Genomic DNA, 20,106 nt, shown 5'->3' with positions numbered 1-20,106 from the left:
TCCAGAAGATGAAGATGATTTGGGGGGATTTGGATCATAACAATAATACACTGCTGTCATGTACTGTGTACCTAATTATGCATAGTGTGTCACCGCCTTACATAGGTACATAGGTACTTGCACTGCGGCCCAGTATTACCATTACCGTCGATCCCCCCTACTGCTGTATTTAATTTAGCGGGGCATGGTATATCTGACAGACATTATTACCAACTACTACCAAATTCATGTCACGAGAAAAATAGATATGGGAGCCTAGAAAATGGTGCTCAGTTACTTCCATTTAAGATAACTGCATATAACTACCTAGATATCCTAGGTCCATATTAGATATTGTTATTCTTTGTACAAGTCTCAGTAACTGGTACTAGAATCTTTGGCCGGTACTGCGACCGATCAGCTGAAAATTGTATAGGTTTACCTTAGCCAGTAACTGACTATGTCTATACTTATGTCTACAGATATATATCTGCAGATTATTCGTGTCTTTTTTGTGTTTTCACATGATACTGACCTCTAAACATGCTAAGCCCTGGGTATGATGCAGCTTGAATGTTTAGAACCTTCTAGACTACACGTATGATAACTGACCAGCCGCACAGGTATCATAAGGTTCACAACTTCAGTTTTCTCTTTCAAAAAGCAGAGAAACACGTTTGTGTTATTAATATGATAGAAAGAAAATTGAGGTTGTAGATCAGATCCTGGAGAGAAATAATGTATTGATGACCAGCCATAATGTATAACTAACCTTGGAACCACTCCGTATAATTTTATGACTGATCTTAATTTTGGGGGCTTGATCAGCGATTCGTAAAAATAAAGTTGTTGGGTTGATACAGTATGAGAATCATGTCTACAATAATGTGCTAAATTAGCTATGGCCTTGATTAGACCTACAAAGGTACCCAACCATAATGCCACGGGATAGGAAATTTATGTGGCATCCAAAATACAAACGGATCCCAATGAAAAGAGATCGGAACTTTGAGAAAAGATCTTCCTAAGTATGCCTAAACGAGAGCCCGCATAATTCACCGTAAGTTCTGGTCTACACCCTTAGTTTGACTACACGGTACTTTGTTCCAAGGCTGTCTGCATGAGCAAAAGATTGTTGACCATTTCTTCTGATCCCTCATCTTGACTTTGAATGGTTGTATATTGTTCAATATGCAAAGCTTGAAGCCACATGGAATGCTTTCATGACCCTCTTTAACCTCTGATGTTGCCTAATTAACAAGGAAAGCCCTGGAGCAAGGGGATTAAGTGTCAGCAACACCGAGCGATCGGATCTAATCTATAATATGTGTGCCATGTGTTTTTAAAGGCATATGATGGATCCATGGTGAGATCATAAATGATGCAGCCCATGGACCTTGGTCTTAGCGTCAGCCCTACAAGCAGGTAATATTAGCGTGCTTATGACCTACTTACGCGTCAAGGGACTATGCGTTTAGCCTTGATGATCTCTCTACACGTATGGGCACAATGCGGTTCCACTAGTGGAAGTCCCGGATCAAGAATCTTTACCCGATGGTTCAGGGACAAGTCTCCTAAGTGTAACTGACCTATGTATGCAAAGTACGTTGCTACGTTGCACGTTTTTTCGGTATACTGTCATAGAAGAAGATCAGGAAGACAGTCTTGTAATCGAGACCAGTCAACTGGGTCGATTTAGAAGATCGGATACCCGTTTCAGGCTGCGGTGTCTGCTTGAGGGAAGCAAGTCGCCAAGACAGAGAGTTACCCACAAGGAACATTTGATAGGCAAGAGAATGATGCAGCCTAGAGATGCCCCATATGTCATCTCAAGTCTCGGCAAGTTGGGGATTGGCGTTCATGACGATACAGCCCTATGGGAGGCTCTTTACTCCGTAAGTCTCAGAGATCAGTAGACATATAATAAAACGAGTCAAAGGGGAGTTCCAATGTCAATATAATGTCCATAAGAGAAAGAATAAACCAAAACAACATATAATAAAGCCAAAATCCTCCACAATTTGCTGAAAAGAAGCAAAGAACATAGTAAAAAGCACAGAAGCGGAGAATTCAACCCAAAGACCCGCCTCAGCCCTGTTTGCGCTTACCTCATCTACGGATCGAATCAATGAGAACACGTTGTGCCCGCTCATTGTTGATAAGTTTCCCCGGTCTTCGATTTTCGTCTGGCCTCCTCTTTTTCTTTTTTCTTCTTCTATTATTGTGCCTGTCTCTTTAGGTTTTCATTCTCTTAACTCTGGGTTATACCGGAGGTCACTCATGTATCTCATTTGAAACAGGCACTCATTTCCCTTTTCCCTTGTTTACCCCAACTTTTCCTCATCTCTGCGGCTTTTGCAATTGATCGTGTCTATTGCCGTTGAGGATATCTGCGATCATGGAGAACGCCTTTCTCCGTACTTCAGCGGAAGCGCTGGAGCACTTCAAGGTGTCTGAGCAGACCGGTCTGTCCCAGGATGCGGTCTTTAAGTCCAGACAGCAGCATGGCCCCAATGGTGAGTGCACCCATTGCAGAGTGACGACATTGACGTAACTAACATTTGCCATCTACTAGCCCTTGCTGAAGAACCCCCAACTCCCATGTGGGAGCTGATTCTGGAACAATTCAAGGACCAATTGGTTCTTATCTTGCTTGGTTCGGCCGCTCTGTCATTTGTGCTCGCTCTTTTCGAAGAGGGCGATGATTGGACTGCTTTCGTGGACCCCGTTGTTGTACGTTTCCAAGTCCTAAGCTGCTCTCGTTCTATGCTTTTTCTTTTGCTGACAAATGGTTGTCTTCGCAGATTCTCACTATCCTCATCCTCAACGCCGTGGTCGGAGTGACCCAGGAGAGCAGCGCAGAAAAAGCTATTGCCGCTCTTCAGGAGTACTCAGCCAACGAGGCTAAGGTCGTTCGTGATGGAAAGATTCGCAAGGTCAAGGCCGAAGATTTGGTTCCCGGAGACGTGATACAAATTGCGGTGGGTGACCGTGTTCCCGCCGACTGCCGACTGCTCGCCATCCAGAGCAACAGCTTCCGCGTCGACCAGGCTATCCTGACTGGCGAGAGTGAGAGTGTTGGAAAGGAGACCCGGGCCATTAAGGACCGACAGGCTGTCAAGCAGGACCAGATCAACATGATTTTCTCTGGAACTACTGTGGTCAACGGTCATGCCACGGCTCTTGTCGTGTTGACTGGCAGCTCCACTGCTATTGGTGACATTCACGAGAGCATTACCTCCCAGATTTCCGAGCCCACCCCCTTGAAGAAGAAGATCAACGACTTCGGTGACATGCTCGCCAAGGTCATTACCGTCATCTGTATCTTGGTCTGGGTCATCAACTATGAGAACTTCAACGACCCCTCGTTCGGTGGCTGGACCAAGGGTGCTATCTACTATCTGAAGATTGCGGTCTCCCTTGGTGTGGCTGCTATTCCCGAGGGTCTGGCTGTTGTCATTACCACCTGTCTGGCTCTCGGTACCCGCAAGATGGCCCAGAAGAATGCCGTTGTCCGCTCTCTTCCCTCTGTCGAGACTCTTGGTAGCTGCAGTGTGATCTGCTCTGACAAGACCGGAACCCTGACTACCAACCAAATGAGTGTCGAAAAGATCGTCTACCTGTCCAACTCCGGCAACGACTTCGAGGAAATCGAGGTTGAAGGTACCACCTTCACCCCGCAGGGCAAACTCACCCGGAACGGAAAGGTTGTTGAGAACTTGGCTGCCTCCTCGTCGACCGTCGGACAGTTGGCCGAAGTCGTTGCCCTCTGTAACGCTGCTACTCTTTCCCACGACGCCAAGAGCGGAGTTTTCTCCAGCATCGGTGAGCCCACCGAGGGTGCGCTGCGTGCTCTGGTTGAGAAGATTGGAACCAATGACCCAGCTCTGAACAAGAGACTTTACAGCCTCCCCGCCTCCGACAGATTGCACGCCGCCAGCGCTCACTATGAGTCCCGTCTCCCCCTGAAGGCTACCTATGAATTCTCCCGTGACCGCAAGAGCATGTCCGTCCTCGTCGGCGAAGGCAATGAGCAGAAGCTGCTTGTCAAGGGTGCCCCCGAAAGTATCTTCGACCGTTGCTCTCACGTCATTCAAGGTGCCGATGGATCCCGCGTTCCTGTGACCAAGAACCACCTCAAGCTTCTCTCCGAGGAGGTTGTTGAATACGGTAACCGCGGTCTTCGCGTTATGGCCATCGCAAGCGTCAACGGTGTCTCTGGTAACCCTCTTCTGAAGAACGCCTCCACTACTGAGGACTACGCCAAGCTCGAACAGAACATGACTCTTATCGGTCTCGTTGGAATGTTGGATCCCCCTCGTCCCGAGGTGGCCGATTCCATTAAGAAGTGCCACGCTGCCGGAATCCGTGTTATTGTTATCACCGGTGACAATCCCGCCACTGCCGAATCTATCTGTCGCTCCATTGGTGTATTCGGTGCCAACGAGGATCTTACTGGCAAGAGTTACACTGGCCGTGAATTCGATAACCTCAGCGAAGGCGAAAAGATGAAGGCTGTCCAGACTGCTTCCCTCTTCTCCCGCACTGAGCCTAGCCACAAGTCCAAGCTGGTTGATCTCCTTCAGTCCCTGAATCACGTTGTTGCCATGACCGGTGACGGTGTTAACGATGCTCCCGCTCTCAAGAAATCTGATATTGGTGTTGCCATGGGTACTGGAACTGACGTCGCCAAGATGGCCGCTGATATGGTCCTTGCTGACGACAACTTCGCTACTATCACTGTTGCTATCGAGGAAGGCCGTTCCATCTACAGCAACACTCAACAGTTCATCCGCTACCTGATTTCCTCGAACATCGGAGAGGTCGTCTCTATCTTCCTGACTGCCGCCCTTGGTATGCCCGAGGCTCTTGTCCCTGTTCAGCTTCTGTGGGTCAACCTTGTCACCGACGGCCTTCCTGCCACCGCTCTCTCTTTCAATCCACCCGACCATGATGTGATGAAGCGTCCCCCTCGTCTTCGTGATGAGGCTCTTGTCGGTGGCTGGTTGTTGTTCCGCTATATGGTCATCGGTATCTACGTTGGTGCTGCTACCGTCTTTGGTTACGTTTGGTGGTTCCTCTACAATCCCGCTGGTCCTGGTATCACTTTCTCGCAGCTGGTAAGTTCTATTCCCTCTTGTGAGTTTTCATCCACTAACACATTCCAGTCCAACTTCCACAAGTGCTCCTCTCAATTCCCTGAGATCGGCTGCGAAATGTTCAGCAACGACATGGCCAAGTCCGCATCGACCGTTTCTCTTTCCATCCTCGTGGTGATTGAGATGCTTAACGCCATGAACGCTCTGTCCTCTAGCGAATCTCTCCTGACTTTCTTCCTTAACAACAACCCCATGCTGGTCTACGCCATCACCCTCTCCATGCTCCTCCACTTCGCCATCCTCTACATTCCCTTCCTGCAGAACCTGTTCAACATTCTGCCTCTGGACTGGAACGAGTGGCAGGCAGTGTTGTTGATCAGCGCGCCTGTGATGTGAGTTCTATTCCTATTCATTCAATCTACGCCAACGTATATACTAACACGCTCTAGCTTGATCGACGAGGCCCTCAAGTTTGTCGAGCGTTGGCTGTACAACACCAAGGCTGTCAACCCGGTCCAGAACGGCTCCGGCAAGCCTAAGCGGGCTTAAGGGTATATCGGTGACTTCAATATGACCTTTTCTGTCAGAGAGATCTGCAAAGGCTAGAGGTGTGTGAATAGATAAATTGTGCCTCTGGCGCAAAGAATGTACGTGAATTGGTGATTTTTCTTTATAACATGCCATCATGCCCATAGACCTTGAATGAAGTTTTGCTCTTGTTCCAAGGTATCTGGATGTAGTATTTCCTGTATACGGAGTATCCCCGTCTGATCGGGCAAATCTTATCCCCTTTGAGCCGGTGCTCGTCTCTGTACCTAGGTAGCACACTTCCCCTGGTTTGCACTATACCAAAGTGGAAGGTCTAGTCCTCGATGACCTAGTTGTGATCGGCGTGTATCCCGGCCACCGCTCAGGGATAATGTGTATGTCACTTAGTTGCAATAGCGAGATAATCCACAGTGTTGTCGGCGTGGGGATACACATATGCCATTAACTATCTATATTCCATCGATCATGTACCTACATACATGTAGTTATATAGAGGTATAGAAATCGAGTATTTATACACATCATCCACAACAACCCATATCCTACTGATCTAAACAAAAAGAAAGATCTCATCCTGCACAAATGATATAATAATGCACACCCAATAATAACCCCTCTAAATTCCCCGGAACATCATCCCGCTTCCATCCCCTCAATATAGCCTGAAAGCCATGCAACTCTGACGCCACACTAATCATGCTCCAAGCCGTGTTTACGCCAAGTCCACGGCAGACTTCATCTCGGTGCAACTCCGAGTGATGGGTTGATGTCGTTGTTGTTGTTGATTGGATGTTGTCCTGTTCTTCCCCAGGGATCACCCGCTGAGTTTCCCCGGACTTGGGGGGAATGTGGAGTTCTCTGCGGAGGGCAGAGGACAGAGGCCATTTCGATGTCACCTTATTTTTCTTTTTTGCTTTAAAGTGTTTGCTTCTTTGCTTTTTCTTCGTTTCTTTTTCTTTTCTTTTCTGTTTTGCTTTCCTTGTCTGATTTTTTTGCCTTAATTATTGCTCAAAATGAGCTTTGCGAATTTCTTGAAGACTCGCTCCGGCTTGAGAGTCGATAATCGCAAGACCACCTCTGCTGCTACATTGACACTGAGACAGAGTCTATGGCCTTTGACTCTAGTTACGCTCTTGTTCTTCTTATGGGTATGTCAATCTGGACCTCTAAATACCTATCAATACCTAATTATACCCAAATCTACAACATAAATACCTAATATCCTAACAGGGATTCGCCTATGGTCTATTGGATACCCTTAACAAACACTTTCAGAATACTCTCCACATTGACCGAGGCCGATCATCCGGTCTCCAAGCCGCGTATTTTGGGTAATTATCCCCTTGCTTGTCTCATTTCCAAACCCGAACCCCAATTCCAGAATCCAATCCCGAAGTAGAATCTAACAGACCAAGCGCATATCCCCTCGCCTCCCTAGGCTATGCAAACTGGATCCTGCGCCACTATGGCTACAAAACCGTCTTTATCTTCGGTCTCGTGCTGTACGGTATCGGAGCATTGTGCATGTGGCCGGCAGGGCTACACCAATCATTCGGTGGCTTCTGCGGTGCGACTTTCGTCATTGGCTCCGGTCTGGGATCTCTCGAGACAGCCGCCAATCCCTATTTGACTGGTAATTACCCAAACCCCTCTGTAAATCAATCAACCAAACCCAGAATAACAACATTAACACCCAATCACCAGTCTGCGGTCCGCCTCGCTACTCCGAAATCCGTATCAACTTCGCCCAGGCCTTCAATGCAATCGGTACTGTCGTCGGCCCTGTGCTTGGCTCTTATGCCTTCTTCACCGAGACGTCGGATGATGTAGCAGCGCTGCAGCGCGTGCAGTGGGTTTACCTCGCTATTGGCATCTTCGTCTTCTGTCTTGCTATTGTGTTCTTCTTTTCGAATATCCCAGAGGTCACCGATGAGGATATGGCATTCCAGGTTGCGCAGACGCATGTCGATGAGCAGGACAAGCCCTTTTGGAAACAATACAAGCTGTTCCATGCGACTTTGGCCCAGTTCACCTATACCGGCGCGCAGGGTTTGTCTCTCTCTTCCCTGTTTCATTGATAATATAATCCTTTTGTTTGTTTTGTCTCCCTGCTGACCCTTACAGTCGCTATCGCCGGCTATTTCATTAACTACGCCACCGAGACATGGCGCGGTACCTCTAACGCCACAGCAGCCAAGTATCTAGCCGGCGCCCAGGGCGCGTTCGCAGTAGGCCGGTTTCTCGGATCGGGACTAATGAAGTACGTCAAGGCCCGCTGGGTCTTCCTCGTGTACTTGTCCTGCACGGTGGCGTTCCTCGCTGCCTCCGTCACGCAGACTAAGCAGGCTGGTATTGCTATGTTGTTTATGACGTTGTTCTTCGAGTCTGTCTGCTTCCCGACGATCATGGCGCTGGGTATCCGCGGCCTGGGACGCCATTATAAGCGTGGCTCTGGGTTTATCGTCGGTGGTGTCTGTGGAGGCGCTGTCGTGCCGCCGATCCTCGGTCATGTTGCTGATATGCGCAATGATACGGGTTTCGCGTTCATTGTGCCTACTATGGTATATTTCTTAATTTTCTTTTCAGGGAGGTTTGGCTAATGGGATTTTAGTTCATGGTTGTTGCTTGGACTTATGCTATTGCTGTCAACTTCGTTCCGGCTTATACTATTACGGTGGACAAAGTTGGTGAGAGTACGGTTGGCCTGGAGGAGAGACCTAAGGATGAGGAGGCTGTCGTGACTTCTACTGTTGATCATGTTGCTATTGATGAGAAGCACTCGGCTCTTCATGTGGAGCGCTAGAAGATGATGATTGAGATGATGATTGGGCTCACTGCGTCTGTGTCTTTCGGTGTAATGGGCGTTGACGGTTATTTGCTTAATTTGCTATGGTTATTCTTTAGGGCTATTCTCTATATAGAGTAATAATGATCAGACGATACTACAATAATGAAGAACAAGCTTGAATGAATTCCGCACCACGCTTCATGAATCGTAGTATTTGACACCAGCCGGCATACTTATAATCTAACATTCCAAATGACTTTCGGCAATTAACCTCCTCTAGCGATGTCAATACATACTGTCTAGACTCAGGCATGCTCTGTAGGGCTTTCTATGCGCTTTTCAGTTCATTTTTTTTTTAGGTCTGTTTCTACATTCTGTAAGGTCGCTTCGCACATATATGACGACTGGATATCCCTTAGTATAATTACATTGGAAGGCCTTGAAGATGAGCTGTTGCAGACTTTAAAAGACAAAGGAAGTCTTATCAACCTAGATTACGTATGTAATTTCATTATGCAACATTATGCAAGTATATCAGTTGCCATTAAATGCAAAAGAATCAGACAAATATTCTATGGGAGTTTATGCGTAGGGCAAAAGGCATGAACAGCGAAGGTCGAATCATCAAAATGAAATGTGGATAGACAGTGGCAAGGCGCTTCATGGACCAGACGTGAGATAAGCGCAGAGAAAAAGAAGAAGATATAGATGAAATAAATCGGCCTGTGTAATAGTCGGGCGAAAGAAAAGAAATAGAAAACGCAAACACGCTGTGTAAGTGGGGGTATAAGAGCTCTATCGTCTAATGAAAGATCGTGGCAACAAACAAATCTAATAACGCAAAGGGGTATCTCATTCCTTATCTGGCGAACGCAGAGAAGACGAGCGAGGAGGTCGAAGATGGCTGGTTTCGAGATTGGGGATGGGTGCGAACGGTGTCGTGCCTGAGTCGGATGTCTCTTCCATTGAGACTTTCGGCGTTTCTTCTCCGTCGTGTGGAATCACAAGGTCGCCGGGTGTACCTGGTGTACCAGGATCGTCGAATTCGTCGACTTCCTCGATTTCTTCGTCGATGCCGTCGTCATCTTCTTCCTCCTCGATGATCTGGCTCTTGCGTGTGGCAGGTCGCCCAGCGGCTATGTCGGAACCGCTGGCTAATTGGCCGGGAACCGGAGAGCTGACGATTCCGCCACCGGATACCATCAGGTTGGATGTGTGGATCATTGGGCCCTTGAATAAGTGTCGCTTTCGGCGCGCGAACACCAGATTCGGCGAGGTTGAGTATAGTAATGGTGGTGCCGCCTCGTTAAAGGACGACGGCATGTGGCCTGCATAGTCGCCGACTTCTCGGGGTATTCCGCTCGGTCCTCTGACTAACCGAATATTGCTTGGGAATCGGGCAGAAGAGCCCGGTGTTGTTGGTAGGACTTTGATCGAGGAATGGGGCGACCTAGAGGCTCGCGCAGTTGGCGTTGATATGGTATCCACACTGTTGGAGGAAATCGAAGATGCCTTCGAGTGGGCCCGCGTATGATGGATGCTGCGGATCGATGATACCGAGGAAGAAGTGGATTTGCGTCCTCGTAGCCCGGCTGATGACCGTCGATAGGACCCACGCGGTGTGATGGGCGATGGCGAAAGCGAATTTCGATGGCTAGCATGGCTGGTATTCAGTGGCCGTGGCTGGCGAGGGTAGGAGTGGCGGTTCTGGCTATATGACGCACTGCTGGGCGCGAGACTGCTGGCGTTGGAGAATCGCTTGATCTGGGTTGGTGTCTGGACATCCCCGCTTGCGACCTCACTCGCTGGAGACGATGAAGGCGCAGATTTCTTTCCATTATCCTGGCTCTTTGCCGGGCTCAACTTTTCCGAAAGAAACTTGCGCGAGCTTGTTGACTTGGCATGGGGAGACCGTGCCCGCTTTGCCGATTCCACAAACCAGTGCTTGAGCTGCGCTAGTTGGCTGAGTATCGGATAGTTGTGGCGACGACTCGTGCGACGTCGGAAAATACCATTTTGCTGTGTCAATTCCGGCTGCGATGCACTCACATGCAGCATGCTGGGGCGTGATCGTCGCCTGTCTTTTGGCGGGGGGACTGGGCGACGTCGCGATGAGCCGTGGGATCGTATGGAATCTTTGTCGATAGGCAATGGAGGAGTGGTCGCCCTAACTGGGAGCCCTGATAGCGGTTCAGGGAGCGCAGGAAGTTCAGGCACTGCCAATTGAGAAGGTAAGCTTCTTCTATCCCGTCTCCCACGATCCTGTAGTGCCGAGCTCTGACCTTCCTCTGCCACCTCCATCAGGGCAGATGATCTTTTCTCTAAACGACTGCTTGCAGCACTCAGTCGGCGAAGGTTCTTGGCCTCCACCTCTCGCTCTCGGCGCTTGCGCTCTCTCTTTTGTTCCTTCCGCTGCTCCTTCTCAATTAGCAGGGCCCACCAGCCAGCTAGCGGGTCGCATCGCTGAGCCAACACGTTCTCAATCACCTCGTCGATGTTGACTCCTGCACTCTTCATCCTCTGAAGTGTAGTCTTCTCCAGCGGAGTGGTGAAAGGCGACGGTCTTGGGATCTTTAAAATCGCAAGCTGCTCAGGGGCATGTTCGGAAAGAAAAGAGTGTGCCAGGATCTCGTCCAAACTGGGACGGATCAATGGCCGTTTTGACAGAAGCAGATTGATCAACGCCTTAGCATCATCTGTGAACTTGTCGTTGAATGTTGGCTCTTCCAACAAGATCCGCCTCTTGGTGATTTGATCGTCATCGTCATCGTACGGTAGTTCACCAGCCAAGAGGGCATAGAGAATGATGCCCAAACTCCACACATCAACCTTTTCACCCGCATATTTTTCTCCTTTCAGCATCTCAGGTGCACTGTAGCATATCGTCCCACAGAATGTCTGGAGGTAGCTAGCCTTTCCTTCATACTCGCGAGTAAATCCAAAGTCGCAAAGCTTCACATTTTCCTGCTTATCCAACAAGATATTCTCCAATTTCAGATCCCGATGCACACACGATTTGCTGTGGACGTAGGCGACTGCTCCAACGAGCTGCGTGAAGATCCGCTTCACTTTCTCGACGGGTAACGGGCCATGGCGGAGGAGGTAGTTGTAGAGTTCGTCACCTGAAGAGCCCCGTCAATATGCATCCTTCCACTGTATCCGCATCCAACCTACCGGGACAATACTCCAACACCAGCCAGACCAGATTCTCGGTCACCACCACTTCGTAGAGCCGCGCGATATGAGGATGGAGGAATTGGCGATGGTGATGGATTTCCCTGACAAGATTTGTATCCTCCTTGCTGGATGACTTGAGCACCACCTATCGAGTAATCAGAATTGGCCAGACAGACCCCTTCTCCGCATCATACCTTTGAGCCGTTCGTGAGCTTGTGCGACGCGAGGTAGACCTTGCCAAAAGAACCTTTTCCGATCAGTCGCCCCAGTGTATAATTTCCTACACTCCGGAGATCCTTGGACGAGAACTCCCTGCAGAAAAATGAAGCGTTAGCGCAAAGACACCCCTAGACCGGAGACCGAGGGCCGGAACATACTCGAGGAGTTCATTGTAGGAGCTGGCAAGCTATAGGTGTCGAGTTAGCCACTCTCCGCCTCTAAAGAGCCTGTGTCCGTGTGTCTTTCAAGTACCTTCTCCTTTTGTTTCTGGCTTTGAACCCCCGCTCTCGTTCGGGGCGGCATGTGTTATGATCGGCCAGGTTTCGTCGAAGCCTCTGCGCGTCAAGGGTATGGACGGAGTGAGTGTAATTGATGTGGGTGCCATTCAACAATATGCCGATATACAAGGAATTAGAAAGTAAAAGAAAAAGAATATAATGTAAGTGAAGAAGTGAAGAAGTAAAGTGAGAAAAGCATACAAAGTTTCCAAGACGTCAACGGGAACGTGGACCGTGTGGAGAAACGGCTCTCCTTTTTTTCTTCTCTCTCTCTCTATGCTATTTTTATTTCTTCCTCTTACTGGTTTCATATTATGTATGAGATCGAGTCATATATATGTATTAAGTGGTTATAAATAAGCGATATTGTATAAGTACTTCGATTTAGTGCTCGTATGATTTCATTTAACCCCTAGTGGAAATTGGTTTTTTCTTCTCTCTTTGAATCAAGGAAGATCGTCACCGTCACCTCCAAATATGCTATTTAATACTGCGTACTAAATACTACTACCTCTGTTCCCATTGTCCTTTGACCTCTGATGGGCTGCTTGAGGATCCCTTACTTAGTGATGTTACTGTGTAACTACATGTACAACTGACGCCCGACTAATTTAGTCGCCTTATACTCATTGGCCCATGCCTGCGGAGGTCAACCAATTAGAGAAATGGCTGAAACCACCCACCGTCATCATATGTATACATATTATATATTGACAATATGTGGTTATGTTGTACATTGACTTTCTATTGCCAAGGCAGTGATTCAAGATGCCGCACTATTCGTTCAGTGGCACCCATGGTGGGATCAACGGCGCTGAGTCCTGGCTCACCCTGGAAAGCCAAGGATACCATTCCAAAGTACGAGTGAAGAAGGTCTAAGTAGGTCAGCGACATATTTGGATATCAGCACGTTGGATCTTACCAGGAGGATCCCCGGGCCCTTTTCCAAACCCACCCACGAGGTGTTGGGTCCTTTCTAGAAGGTATTGCCGATTGCGAACCTCATCGACCACGGAATACTGTTTGAGCATCTGGAATCGGTGTTAGTAGGCGACGACTATCTCGTGGATTACCACATACCACTAGTGTCGCTCCGTTCCAGAATGAATAGCATGTGTCTGCATATTTATTGCACCGGCCATTGAACCCGGCGCATGTTACTGTGTCTACGTCGACCGGTTCGATATTGAGCAGCTCGTGAACTCTGTCAGCAAGTGGAGCCATCTCTGAGCCCTGAGACTGAGGCTGATCATCCTCCATATCATCTTCTTCGGGGTCCTCGATCTGGGCTGTCTGCCTGGAAGCCAGCCAAGTAATCAACGCCTCAAATTTATCCGAGCCGGCGGATATCAGTGGTATGTTCAGGTCATTTGACGACCTGCGCAAGAAGTCCAAGGCTCCAATTGCACAATATGTATGTCCGCCTATCGGATGTTAGAAAATTCAAGCAAGGGAACTGGAGAAACAAACCATGCGATTCACAAAAAGGAGACTCCGCCATACCACCATCGTAAGTCTGCTTCAGGTCAGTGTACCAATCACCAAGCCAGAAGCCAACTCGACCTACCTGGCACGCCTCAATAAAAGAAACCAACCCCGAAACATCAATATCGGGCACCCCCTCTAACCCATCATTCCCACGTAGGATATACCGTATTCCTGCAGCACAACAACAGTACCTCAAATCCCGAGCACCCCCTAAGCTCCCATCAGGGCCAACCAGCTCCCCGAAACTCCCATCCCCACGCTGGACAGTAGGAAGCCACTGTAGACATTCCCGACGCTTCACGCGCGACAGGTCATCGCCGAGAATAAGCAAGTTGACCAGTGCGAAGAATGTCGCTGGCACATTAGCCGGATCCCAAGCTTCGTTGTCCTTGTTTCGTCGCTCAGCCCCGAAGTCTGTCCCTGGGAATCCACGGAATCCGCCCGTCGGGACTTGGCAGTGATACAGCCAGTCGATGTAGCCTCCTCGCTCTTCAAGGGTCGTTTTGCTCTGCAGAACTCCGAGAACGTCCAGTCCGGAGAGGGTCAGATAGGCGAGGAGCATGCGATTCGAGTCATTGGAGGTGTAAGCGGATGGGAGGAAGGTCTTTAAGCAGCGAAGGTAGTATTTGACATGACGCTCCGTGTTGAAAGATACGTCTTCGGGCATTCTAGAAGAGTGTGTAGCGATGAGAATAGCTATCGGAATAGCTATTCAGATCAATCCAGTGTAATGTCAGAACTGAATGTGGTGGGGGAATCTCGAAGCTTTTCCCCACATACTAAAAACACTCGGACCAGCTCTCGTTGTTTCCGTTCGGTGGTTTTCTCTGCAACTTCCACTTGTCAACATCTTTTTTTTAACTATTTGTATACACAGCACACGCACACAAAATGGTTCTGGTTTCATCCAAAACTCTCATACAGGCACATGCCGTGATCCTCCTCGTGATCGCCGGATACCTGATCAAGAACCCGGAGATGATCGTCGACTCCGACATGGTGTTCATGATGGGTGAAGCATTGAAGATTGTATGCGCCCCCAAATCCAGCTCGACCATTGCATATGACTCAAGATAAACACACTCTAACGCGATACAGGACTTTCCATCCCTGTCAAGCCCGCACCAATCCCCCTTCACATTCTGCGCTCTGCTCCTCTTCGTCGAATCGCTCATCGACCTCGTCCTGTTATCGAACATCCCCTTCCATGAAGCCCTCGACGAGGCCCTGCCCTACATTCGACCCCTGCGAAATGGCAATCTACCCGCTGAGGACCTCCAGGTCCTTCAGAACCTGCCCGAGTACATTACCAAGTCGTTGACCGTTTACTGGAGTGTCTGGATTGGTGTTGCTGGGTGCAAATTCGCTGTTTACGCGGGTCTTGCTTTCTTCATCTACCAGGGTCGCGCGGATGGTGTCGCGGCTTATACTAGTGCTGCGGCTTTGGGTGGTTTGGATCGTTTGAAGAACCGGGTGGTGTTCACTTTTGCTTTCCTGGAGATGATGTTTTGGTTCTGGGTAAGTGCGATCAATTGGGAAGGTTCCAGATCTGGTGCTAACATTGATATTTTACAGTCTTTCTCTACTCTTCGTCAAGAACGTCAGGAACGCTTGACTAAGCTTTTGGAAGATACTCGCGATCTTTGAGCTTGAGACCACGGCCGACTTTCGATTCCACACTTGTATTATTATGATGTCAATTGCAAAGTTAAGCGGATTCCTGGATCCCGTAGCTGAGCAATGAAACAGTATTTCGGAAAAAAAGATATAGACATAATCCTTTGGAAATCAATTTTCATTCCCATTCATCACATTCAATGCCATCACGAGGCCCGATATTGATGAAATTCATTCAGTCCTCAAATTGAGCCATCATTTAAATGAGAATCGCAAACGCGGCAGCGGCACCGGCAGCAGCCACGAGCGAAGAATCCTTGTGTTTGATCCCGGCAACGCCAGTGCTAGTCGCTGCAGCAGAAGAGGATGCGCTAGCCGAGCTCGAGGCACTGTCCGTAGTCGAAGCTTTGGTGCCAGTGGTAGTTGTCTTGCCGTCAGTCTTGGTAGCGGCCGAGGCGTTAGTGGCGGTCTTGGTTCCAGTGGTAGTTCCGGTCTCGGTCGAGGAGGTTGAGCTTGAAGTTGAGCTTGCACTGCTGGAACAGACGGCTGCGGTGGGAAGATCGGTCACACCGCCACGAGCACAGAGGGATCTGGCGACTTTCAGGGTTGCTGTGAGGGGTGTTAGCTATGTGCTTCGTACATACCCACATACAATGATAGTCGGTCCAGATGGTGCGAGTCGAGAATCACATACTCTCCTGATCTGCCGGGGAGCACTTATTGGCAACACAGCAGGAGACATCGCTAAGGAATGACTTGGCTTCGCAGATGCACTTGAAATCAATACCGCATTCCTTGGGAATGGCACCTGTGGCACAGTCTTTCTGTTTGGATGAGGTGGTTAGTACTGCGAGATTTGCGATGTAAAGAGTCAACACGTACGGAGCAATCAGGCAGATCGCCTAGGCCTTGAGCGAAGGCTGTAGCTAGCAGAGCTGACAGGGAAAAACCGATATTGAGCTTCATTGCGATTGAGTTTGAATTTCAAGTTGGAGGATTGGAAGTGTTGGGGAAGTTGAAAAAGCGTAAAGAAGTACAGGGCCTCCCCGCTTTTGAATTGAACTTGAGATCTTCACAGGGTTTTGCTTTCAGGCTACTCTTTCAGGTACCTGCGTAGATCCAATCGATAGGTCTCATATGTTCGTATTAACCAATTGGACATGTATCAGTGGTAATTCATTGACTCGGCCGTGGCATTTTTTTGTAAACTAAAATAGCGGGAATTTTTAGTCCTACAATAGACAGAATACTTTATATAACTATATAGGAGGTGGGCGTGGAATTAGCTAAATTACTTGTATTACCTGTGATGAGAATGGATCATCGGTGTACGATCCATGTATTATGAATAAAATACGTGTTGAACGCACTAAACAGGGAAGGTTTTACAGGGTCAGCAAAGACATTTAGCGCTTTTCTTCGTGTCACATCTCAATGTGTACATTGTGCACATATCTATAGTTACATAGATGTATGTAGGACTATGTAGAATATCACTCTTGTACGCTCCAATCCCAGATTTCATGACTCTCTATCATCCTAAGACCTACTATTATAAGATATTTGAACGTGACAGCCTCGGCTCAAAGCGCCGATCCCCCAGAAACCAGGGTCTTCTCCGGGAACAATCTCGTCAGTGGCTTCCCCACAATATAAAGTGAGACATTGGAGGCGATTGGGGGCGAACCTTACCGTAAATCCATTGGCTCATAAGTTCCACAGGTATGGATACACTGCCTGAATCACACTCATATGAAAGAACCAATAGCAGTAATAGATAAACACTGTGCCTGCAGCATTTCACGTTCGGTCCTTAAGTGAATTGAATTATAAACCGAGGGCGTGAAAACGCTTTACGATCTATCGAGATGCTTATAATTACCCCTATTGGTTCTGTCAAGGTCTCTATATTGTAGGTGGAATATCAATTGCAACTGCGTATGTGTATGTCGTTAGTGATTGCTTTTTCTCAATAATTTTGGTTTCTCTCCAATACCCCTCACCATTTCATCTTCACTATCATCACCATCACCCTTACCCTTACCCTTACCCTTGCATAACCTGCAATCATGGGTCTTGGAGTTTTGGAAGACAAGAAACTGGCCCATGTGCCAGGTAAGCAAAGCTATTTCTTACTCCGATATATAGATAGATCATAGGCTAACAGCCACAGGCACATCCGACATCTACGAGACTAACAACCAACCCCCTAACTTGAAATGCGACTCGACAGGAACACAATCAATAATTCTAGTCCCACAGCCCAGCAACGATCCCAATGACCCATTGGTATGTCATGTTTATGCTGATCCTCCACTTACCATTATGATCTCGGACAACCGCTCACCAAAGCTAAATCCGTCCTAGAATTGGCCATTATGGCGCCGCGATCTCATCCTCGCCATCATCTCCTTCGTCACAGTCCTCTGCACAACCCTCTCGTCCATCCTGGCCGCAAACACAGTCACCATCGCTGACTATGAGGAAATCACTTTCACCGCTGCCGCCTTGCTCACCGGATACCATCTTTGCGGCGTTGGCGTCGCGGGTATTTTGATCGTGCCGACAGCTCGAGTCTGGGGAAAACGCCATCTATTTTTGCTCGGCCATGTCTTGATGATTGTTAGCTGTATTTGGGCTGGGGCTAGCGGGAAGAATAATAATAGTTTGCTGTGGGCAAGAATCTTTCAGGGTGTTGCGTTGGCACCTTTTGAGGCGCTGGTTAATGCTTGCGTAGGGGATCTTTATTTTGTTCATGTGAGTTGGTTTTTCTATATTTTTATCTTTTTTAGAAAGCCTTGGATCCAAATGCTTGAGACGGAGCTGATAATTATGTAGGAACGAGGCAAACGAATGGCCGTTTCCAATGTCGCGCTGTTCGGCGCTGCCTTTTTGACTCCTGTTGTCGTGGGCAAGATCACTAAGACGATGGGATGGCAATGGTCATTTTACTTTGTTGCCATTTTTCTCGGCGCTTCGCTGCCCCTGATGTTCTTCTTTGTGCCTGAGACTGCATTCCGCCGCCCGGAGCATTTGAATACGGATTTCAAACGCAGCGGTGGTCAGGGCGAGTCGGCAGAGTCTCATGTATCCCTTAGCGGGGCATCGAATGATGAGACGAAGGAATTACGACCTAGCTCCAATGGCGTCAGCCTTGAAGCGGTGATGCCAGTCCCCGAGAAGGACTCGTTCATCAAATCGCTCAGGCTGTTCAACGGCCGAAAGACGGATGAGAACTTCTTCAAGTTACTCCTTCGTCCGTTCCCGTTGTTTTTACATCCGGGCATTCTCTGGGTATGTGCATTTGTATAGGAGTGAGGTTGACGCTAATCAGTGATCAGGCTTGCCTTATTCAAGGGGTTGTTATCGGCTGGGCTGTGTTTGTAGGTGTCGTTCTAGCAATTGTATTCCTCGGACCCCCCATGTGGTTCGATGAAGACAAGACCGGGTATATGTACACGGGCGCGTTCATCGGCTCCATAGTGGGTCTGGTCCTGTCCGGCCTACTTTCCGACTCCATGAACAAATTGATGATCCGACTGAACCACGGCAGATATGAGCCAGAATTCCGTATCTTGTTGGTGATCTTTCAGCTCATCTTTTGTGGGATCGGACTGTATGGGTTCGGGTGGACGGCGAACGATGTCATGCGCTATGACTGGTTACTGCCGGATGTCTTTTTCGCATTCTTGATTGTCGGTATGGTGATGGGTGCCGTTGCTGCGTCGCTTTACATTGTGGACGCTCATCGTGAGTAATGTCGGCAATTACCCATTTATAAGATTGCTGACTGTACTAGGTGAGATGGCCGTCGAGGCATTTACTTGCATGCTCGTTTTCAAGAACATGTTCAGTTTTGTCTTGACATTCTATGCTTACAACTGGTTTGCCCACGGGGGTATCAAACATACCATGGTTGTAATTGGTAGTATTCAAGTGGGCATCTGTCTACTGAGTATCCCCATGTGTAAGAGAATTCTTTCAAGTCTACCCGCTCTTGATCGTGATCCACCAAACTGACCGCCGGATTTTTTTCTTTTTGCCTATAGATATCTTCGGGAAATGGAACCGATCGTTCTTTGCACGTCATGACATCCTCGAGATACTTCGTCTCCGCTAATGTTGGCTGTGATGAAGAACTTTCCCTTTCTTCGAGGGAGATTTCCCTATTATGATATTTTCGAGGTGTACAATATATTGTCAGATAACTATATCTACTTATTCACATGTAGATCGTTCAAGTAGATCATGAAAATTAAATTATTATTCAGAACGTGGCAGATGTACAATGTCGATCAGGGTTCATTAGAGAAGATTAAGAATATACTAGGGAGATTAAGGATATAGTACTTTACATAGTCAAGTCCCAACGTCACAGTCACATAAATTTGGCTGAAAGCGGACTCCATTTTTATCCATTTTGCTCCACTTAGAAAACGCTAGTAGTGCAAGTTTCCTCCAAGTTCCTAACGAGTTAACCAAATTGTGGGACTCTTCCGCTCATCGATCGAGGAAAATCAGTTGTGATGATGCAATGGCTTTGCACTTCTGGCCGATCTTCCGTTGCAGCCGACGTCACGGGGGTGAAAGAAGCTTCCGGACTTCCATCCCATCGTTTATAGTGTGGTGAAATTCCCCTTTTTCTAACTTTCTGAAGAGGATACTTGCACTTAGAGACCATTCTTTAGAAATGGCAACTGCGCAAATGCCTGGCCAGTCCCGGCTAGCAGACGATGGTAAGAGTTGATCGAGCGAAGCTTCATTCATCTTCTATCCCACGCATCCCACGTATTATCCACATATATCGGAGATCTCCACTAACTTCGGATCAGCCGCCACAGCTGCCCTATATGTTACTCATCCAGAGCGCAAGGCATCTATTCGCGCCCCAACTGCGCCAAATACCTACTAC

The 20,106-nt window shown here is 48.2% G+C and overlaps 7 protein-coding genes across 7 annotated transcripts; 4 read left to right on the top strand and 3 right to left on the bottom strand.

Annotated features, from left to right (window-relative positions):
* Positions 1 to 2,377: 2,377 nt before the first annotated feature.
* N7529_011366 (calcium-transporting ATPase) lies at positions 2,378 to 5,627 on the top strand (the record flags this gene model as incomplete). Its single annotated transcript, XM_057246892.1, has 5 exons — positions 2,378 to 2,495; positions 2,555 to 2,712; positions 2,784 to 5,099; positions 5,148 to 5,470; positions 5,528 to 5,627. 5 exons carry the CDS (start codon positions 2,378 to 2,380, stop codon positions 5,625 to 5,627), a joined length of 3,015 nt encoding a protein of 1,004 aa, XP_057092241.1.
* A 1,013-nt stretch (positions 5,628 to 6,640) lies between these two features.
* N7529_011365 (putative l-fucose permease) lies at positions 6,641 to 8,430 on the top strand (the record flags this gene model as incomplete). Its single annotated transcript, XM_057246891.1, has 6 exons — positions 6,641 to 6,775; positions 6,858 to 6,958; positions 7,043 to 7,260; positions 7,332 to 7,676; positions 7,752 to 8,188; positions 8,239 to 8,430. The coding sequence occupies 6 exons, from the start codon at positions 6,641 to 6,643 to the stop codon at positions 8,428 to 8,430; spliced, it is 1,428 nt and encodes a 475-aa protein (XP_057092240.1).
* An 837-nt stretch (positions 8,431 to 9,267) lies between these two features.
* Positions 9,268 to 12,114, bottom strand: N7529_011364 (non-specific serine/threonine protein kinase; the record flags this gene model as incomplete). Its single annotated transcript, XM_057246890.1, has 5 exons — positions 9,268 to 11,537; positions 11,590 to 11,737; positions 11,787 to 11,904; positions 11,970 to 11,998; positions 12,064 to 12,114. The coding sequence occupies 5 exons, from the start codon at positions 12,112 to 12,114 to the stop codon at positions 9,268 to 9,270; spliced, it is 2,616 nt and encodes an 871-aa protein (XP_057092239.1).
* A 719-nt stretch (positions 12,115 to 12,833) lies between these two features.
* On the bottom strand, positions 12,834 to 14,244 carry cdc43 (protein geranylgeranyltransferase type I subunit CDC43; the record flags this gene model as incomplete). Its single annotated transcript, XM_057246889.1, has 5 exons — positions 12,834 to 12,964; positions 13,012 to 13,120; positions 13,170 to 13,513; positions 13,560 to 13,605; positions 13,657 to 14,244. 5 exons carry the CDS (start codon positions 14,242 to 14,244, stop codon positions 12,834 to 12,836), a joined length of 1,218 nt encoding a protein of 405 aa, XP_057092238.1.
* A 224-nt stretch (positions 14,245 to 14,468) lies between these two features.
* N7529_011362 (uncharacterized protein) lies at positions 14,469 to 15,224 on the top strand (the record flags this gene model as incomplete). Its single annotated transcript, XM_057246888.1, has 3 exons — positions 14,469 to 14,606; positions 14,676 to 15,095; positions 15,153 to 15,224. 3 exons carry the CDS (start codon positions 14,469 to 14,471, stop codon positions 15,222 to 15,224), a joined length of 630 nt encoding a protein of 209 aa, XP_057092237.1.
* Positions 15,225 to 15,453: 229 nt separating this feature from the next.
* Positions 15,454 to 16,160, bottom strand: N7529_011361 (CFEM domain-containing protein; the record flags this gene model as incomplete). Its single annotated transcript, XM_057246887.1, has 3 exons — positions 15,454 to 15,803; positions 15,889 to 16,018; positions 16,077 to 16,160. The coding sequence occupies 3 exons, from the start codon at positions 16,158 to 16,160 to the stop codon at positions 15,454 to 15,456; spliced, it is 564 nt and encodes a 187-aa protein (XP_057092236.1).
* Positions 16,161 to 17,263: 1,103 nt separating this feature from the next.
* N7529_011360 (putative MFS transporter) lies at positions 17,264 to 19,314 on the top strand (the record flags this gene model as incomplete). Its single annotated transcript, XM_057246886.1, has 7 exons — positions 17,264 to 17,309; positions 17,362 to 17,483; positions 17,562 to 17,951; positions 18,033 to 18,488; positions 18,536 to 18,944; positions 18,994 to 19,161; positions 19,244 to 19,314. The coding sequence occupies 7 exons, from the start codon at positions 17,264 to 17,266 to the stop codon at positions 19,312 to 19,314; spliced, it is 1,662 nt and encodes a 553-aa protein (XP_057092235.1).
* Positions 19,315 to 20,106: the final 792 nt, after the last annotated feature.

The sequence above is a fragment of the Penicillium soppii genome (assembly GCF_028829465.1).
Source record: "Penicillium soppii strain IBT 18220 chromosome Unknown utg000010l, whole genome shotgun sequence".
Taxonomy (NCBI): Eukaryota; Fungi; Ascomycota; class Eurotiomycetes; order Eurotiales; family Aspergillaceae; genus Penicillium; species Penicillium soppii.
Note: the sequence above shows the minus strand (reverse complement) of the source record. Positions and strands in the feature narration are given on the sequence as shown.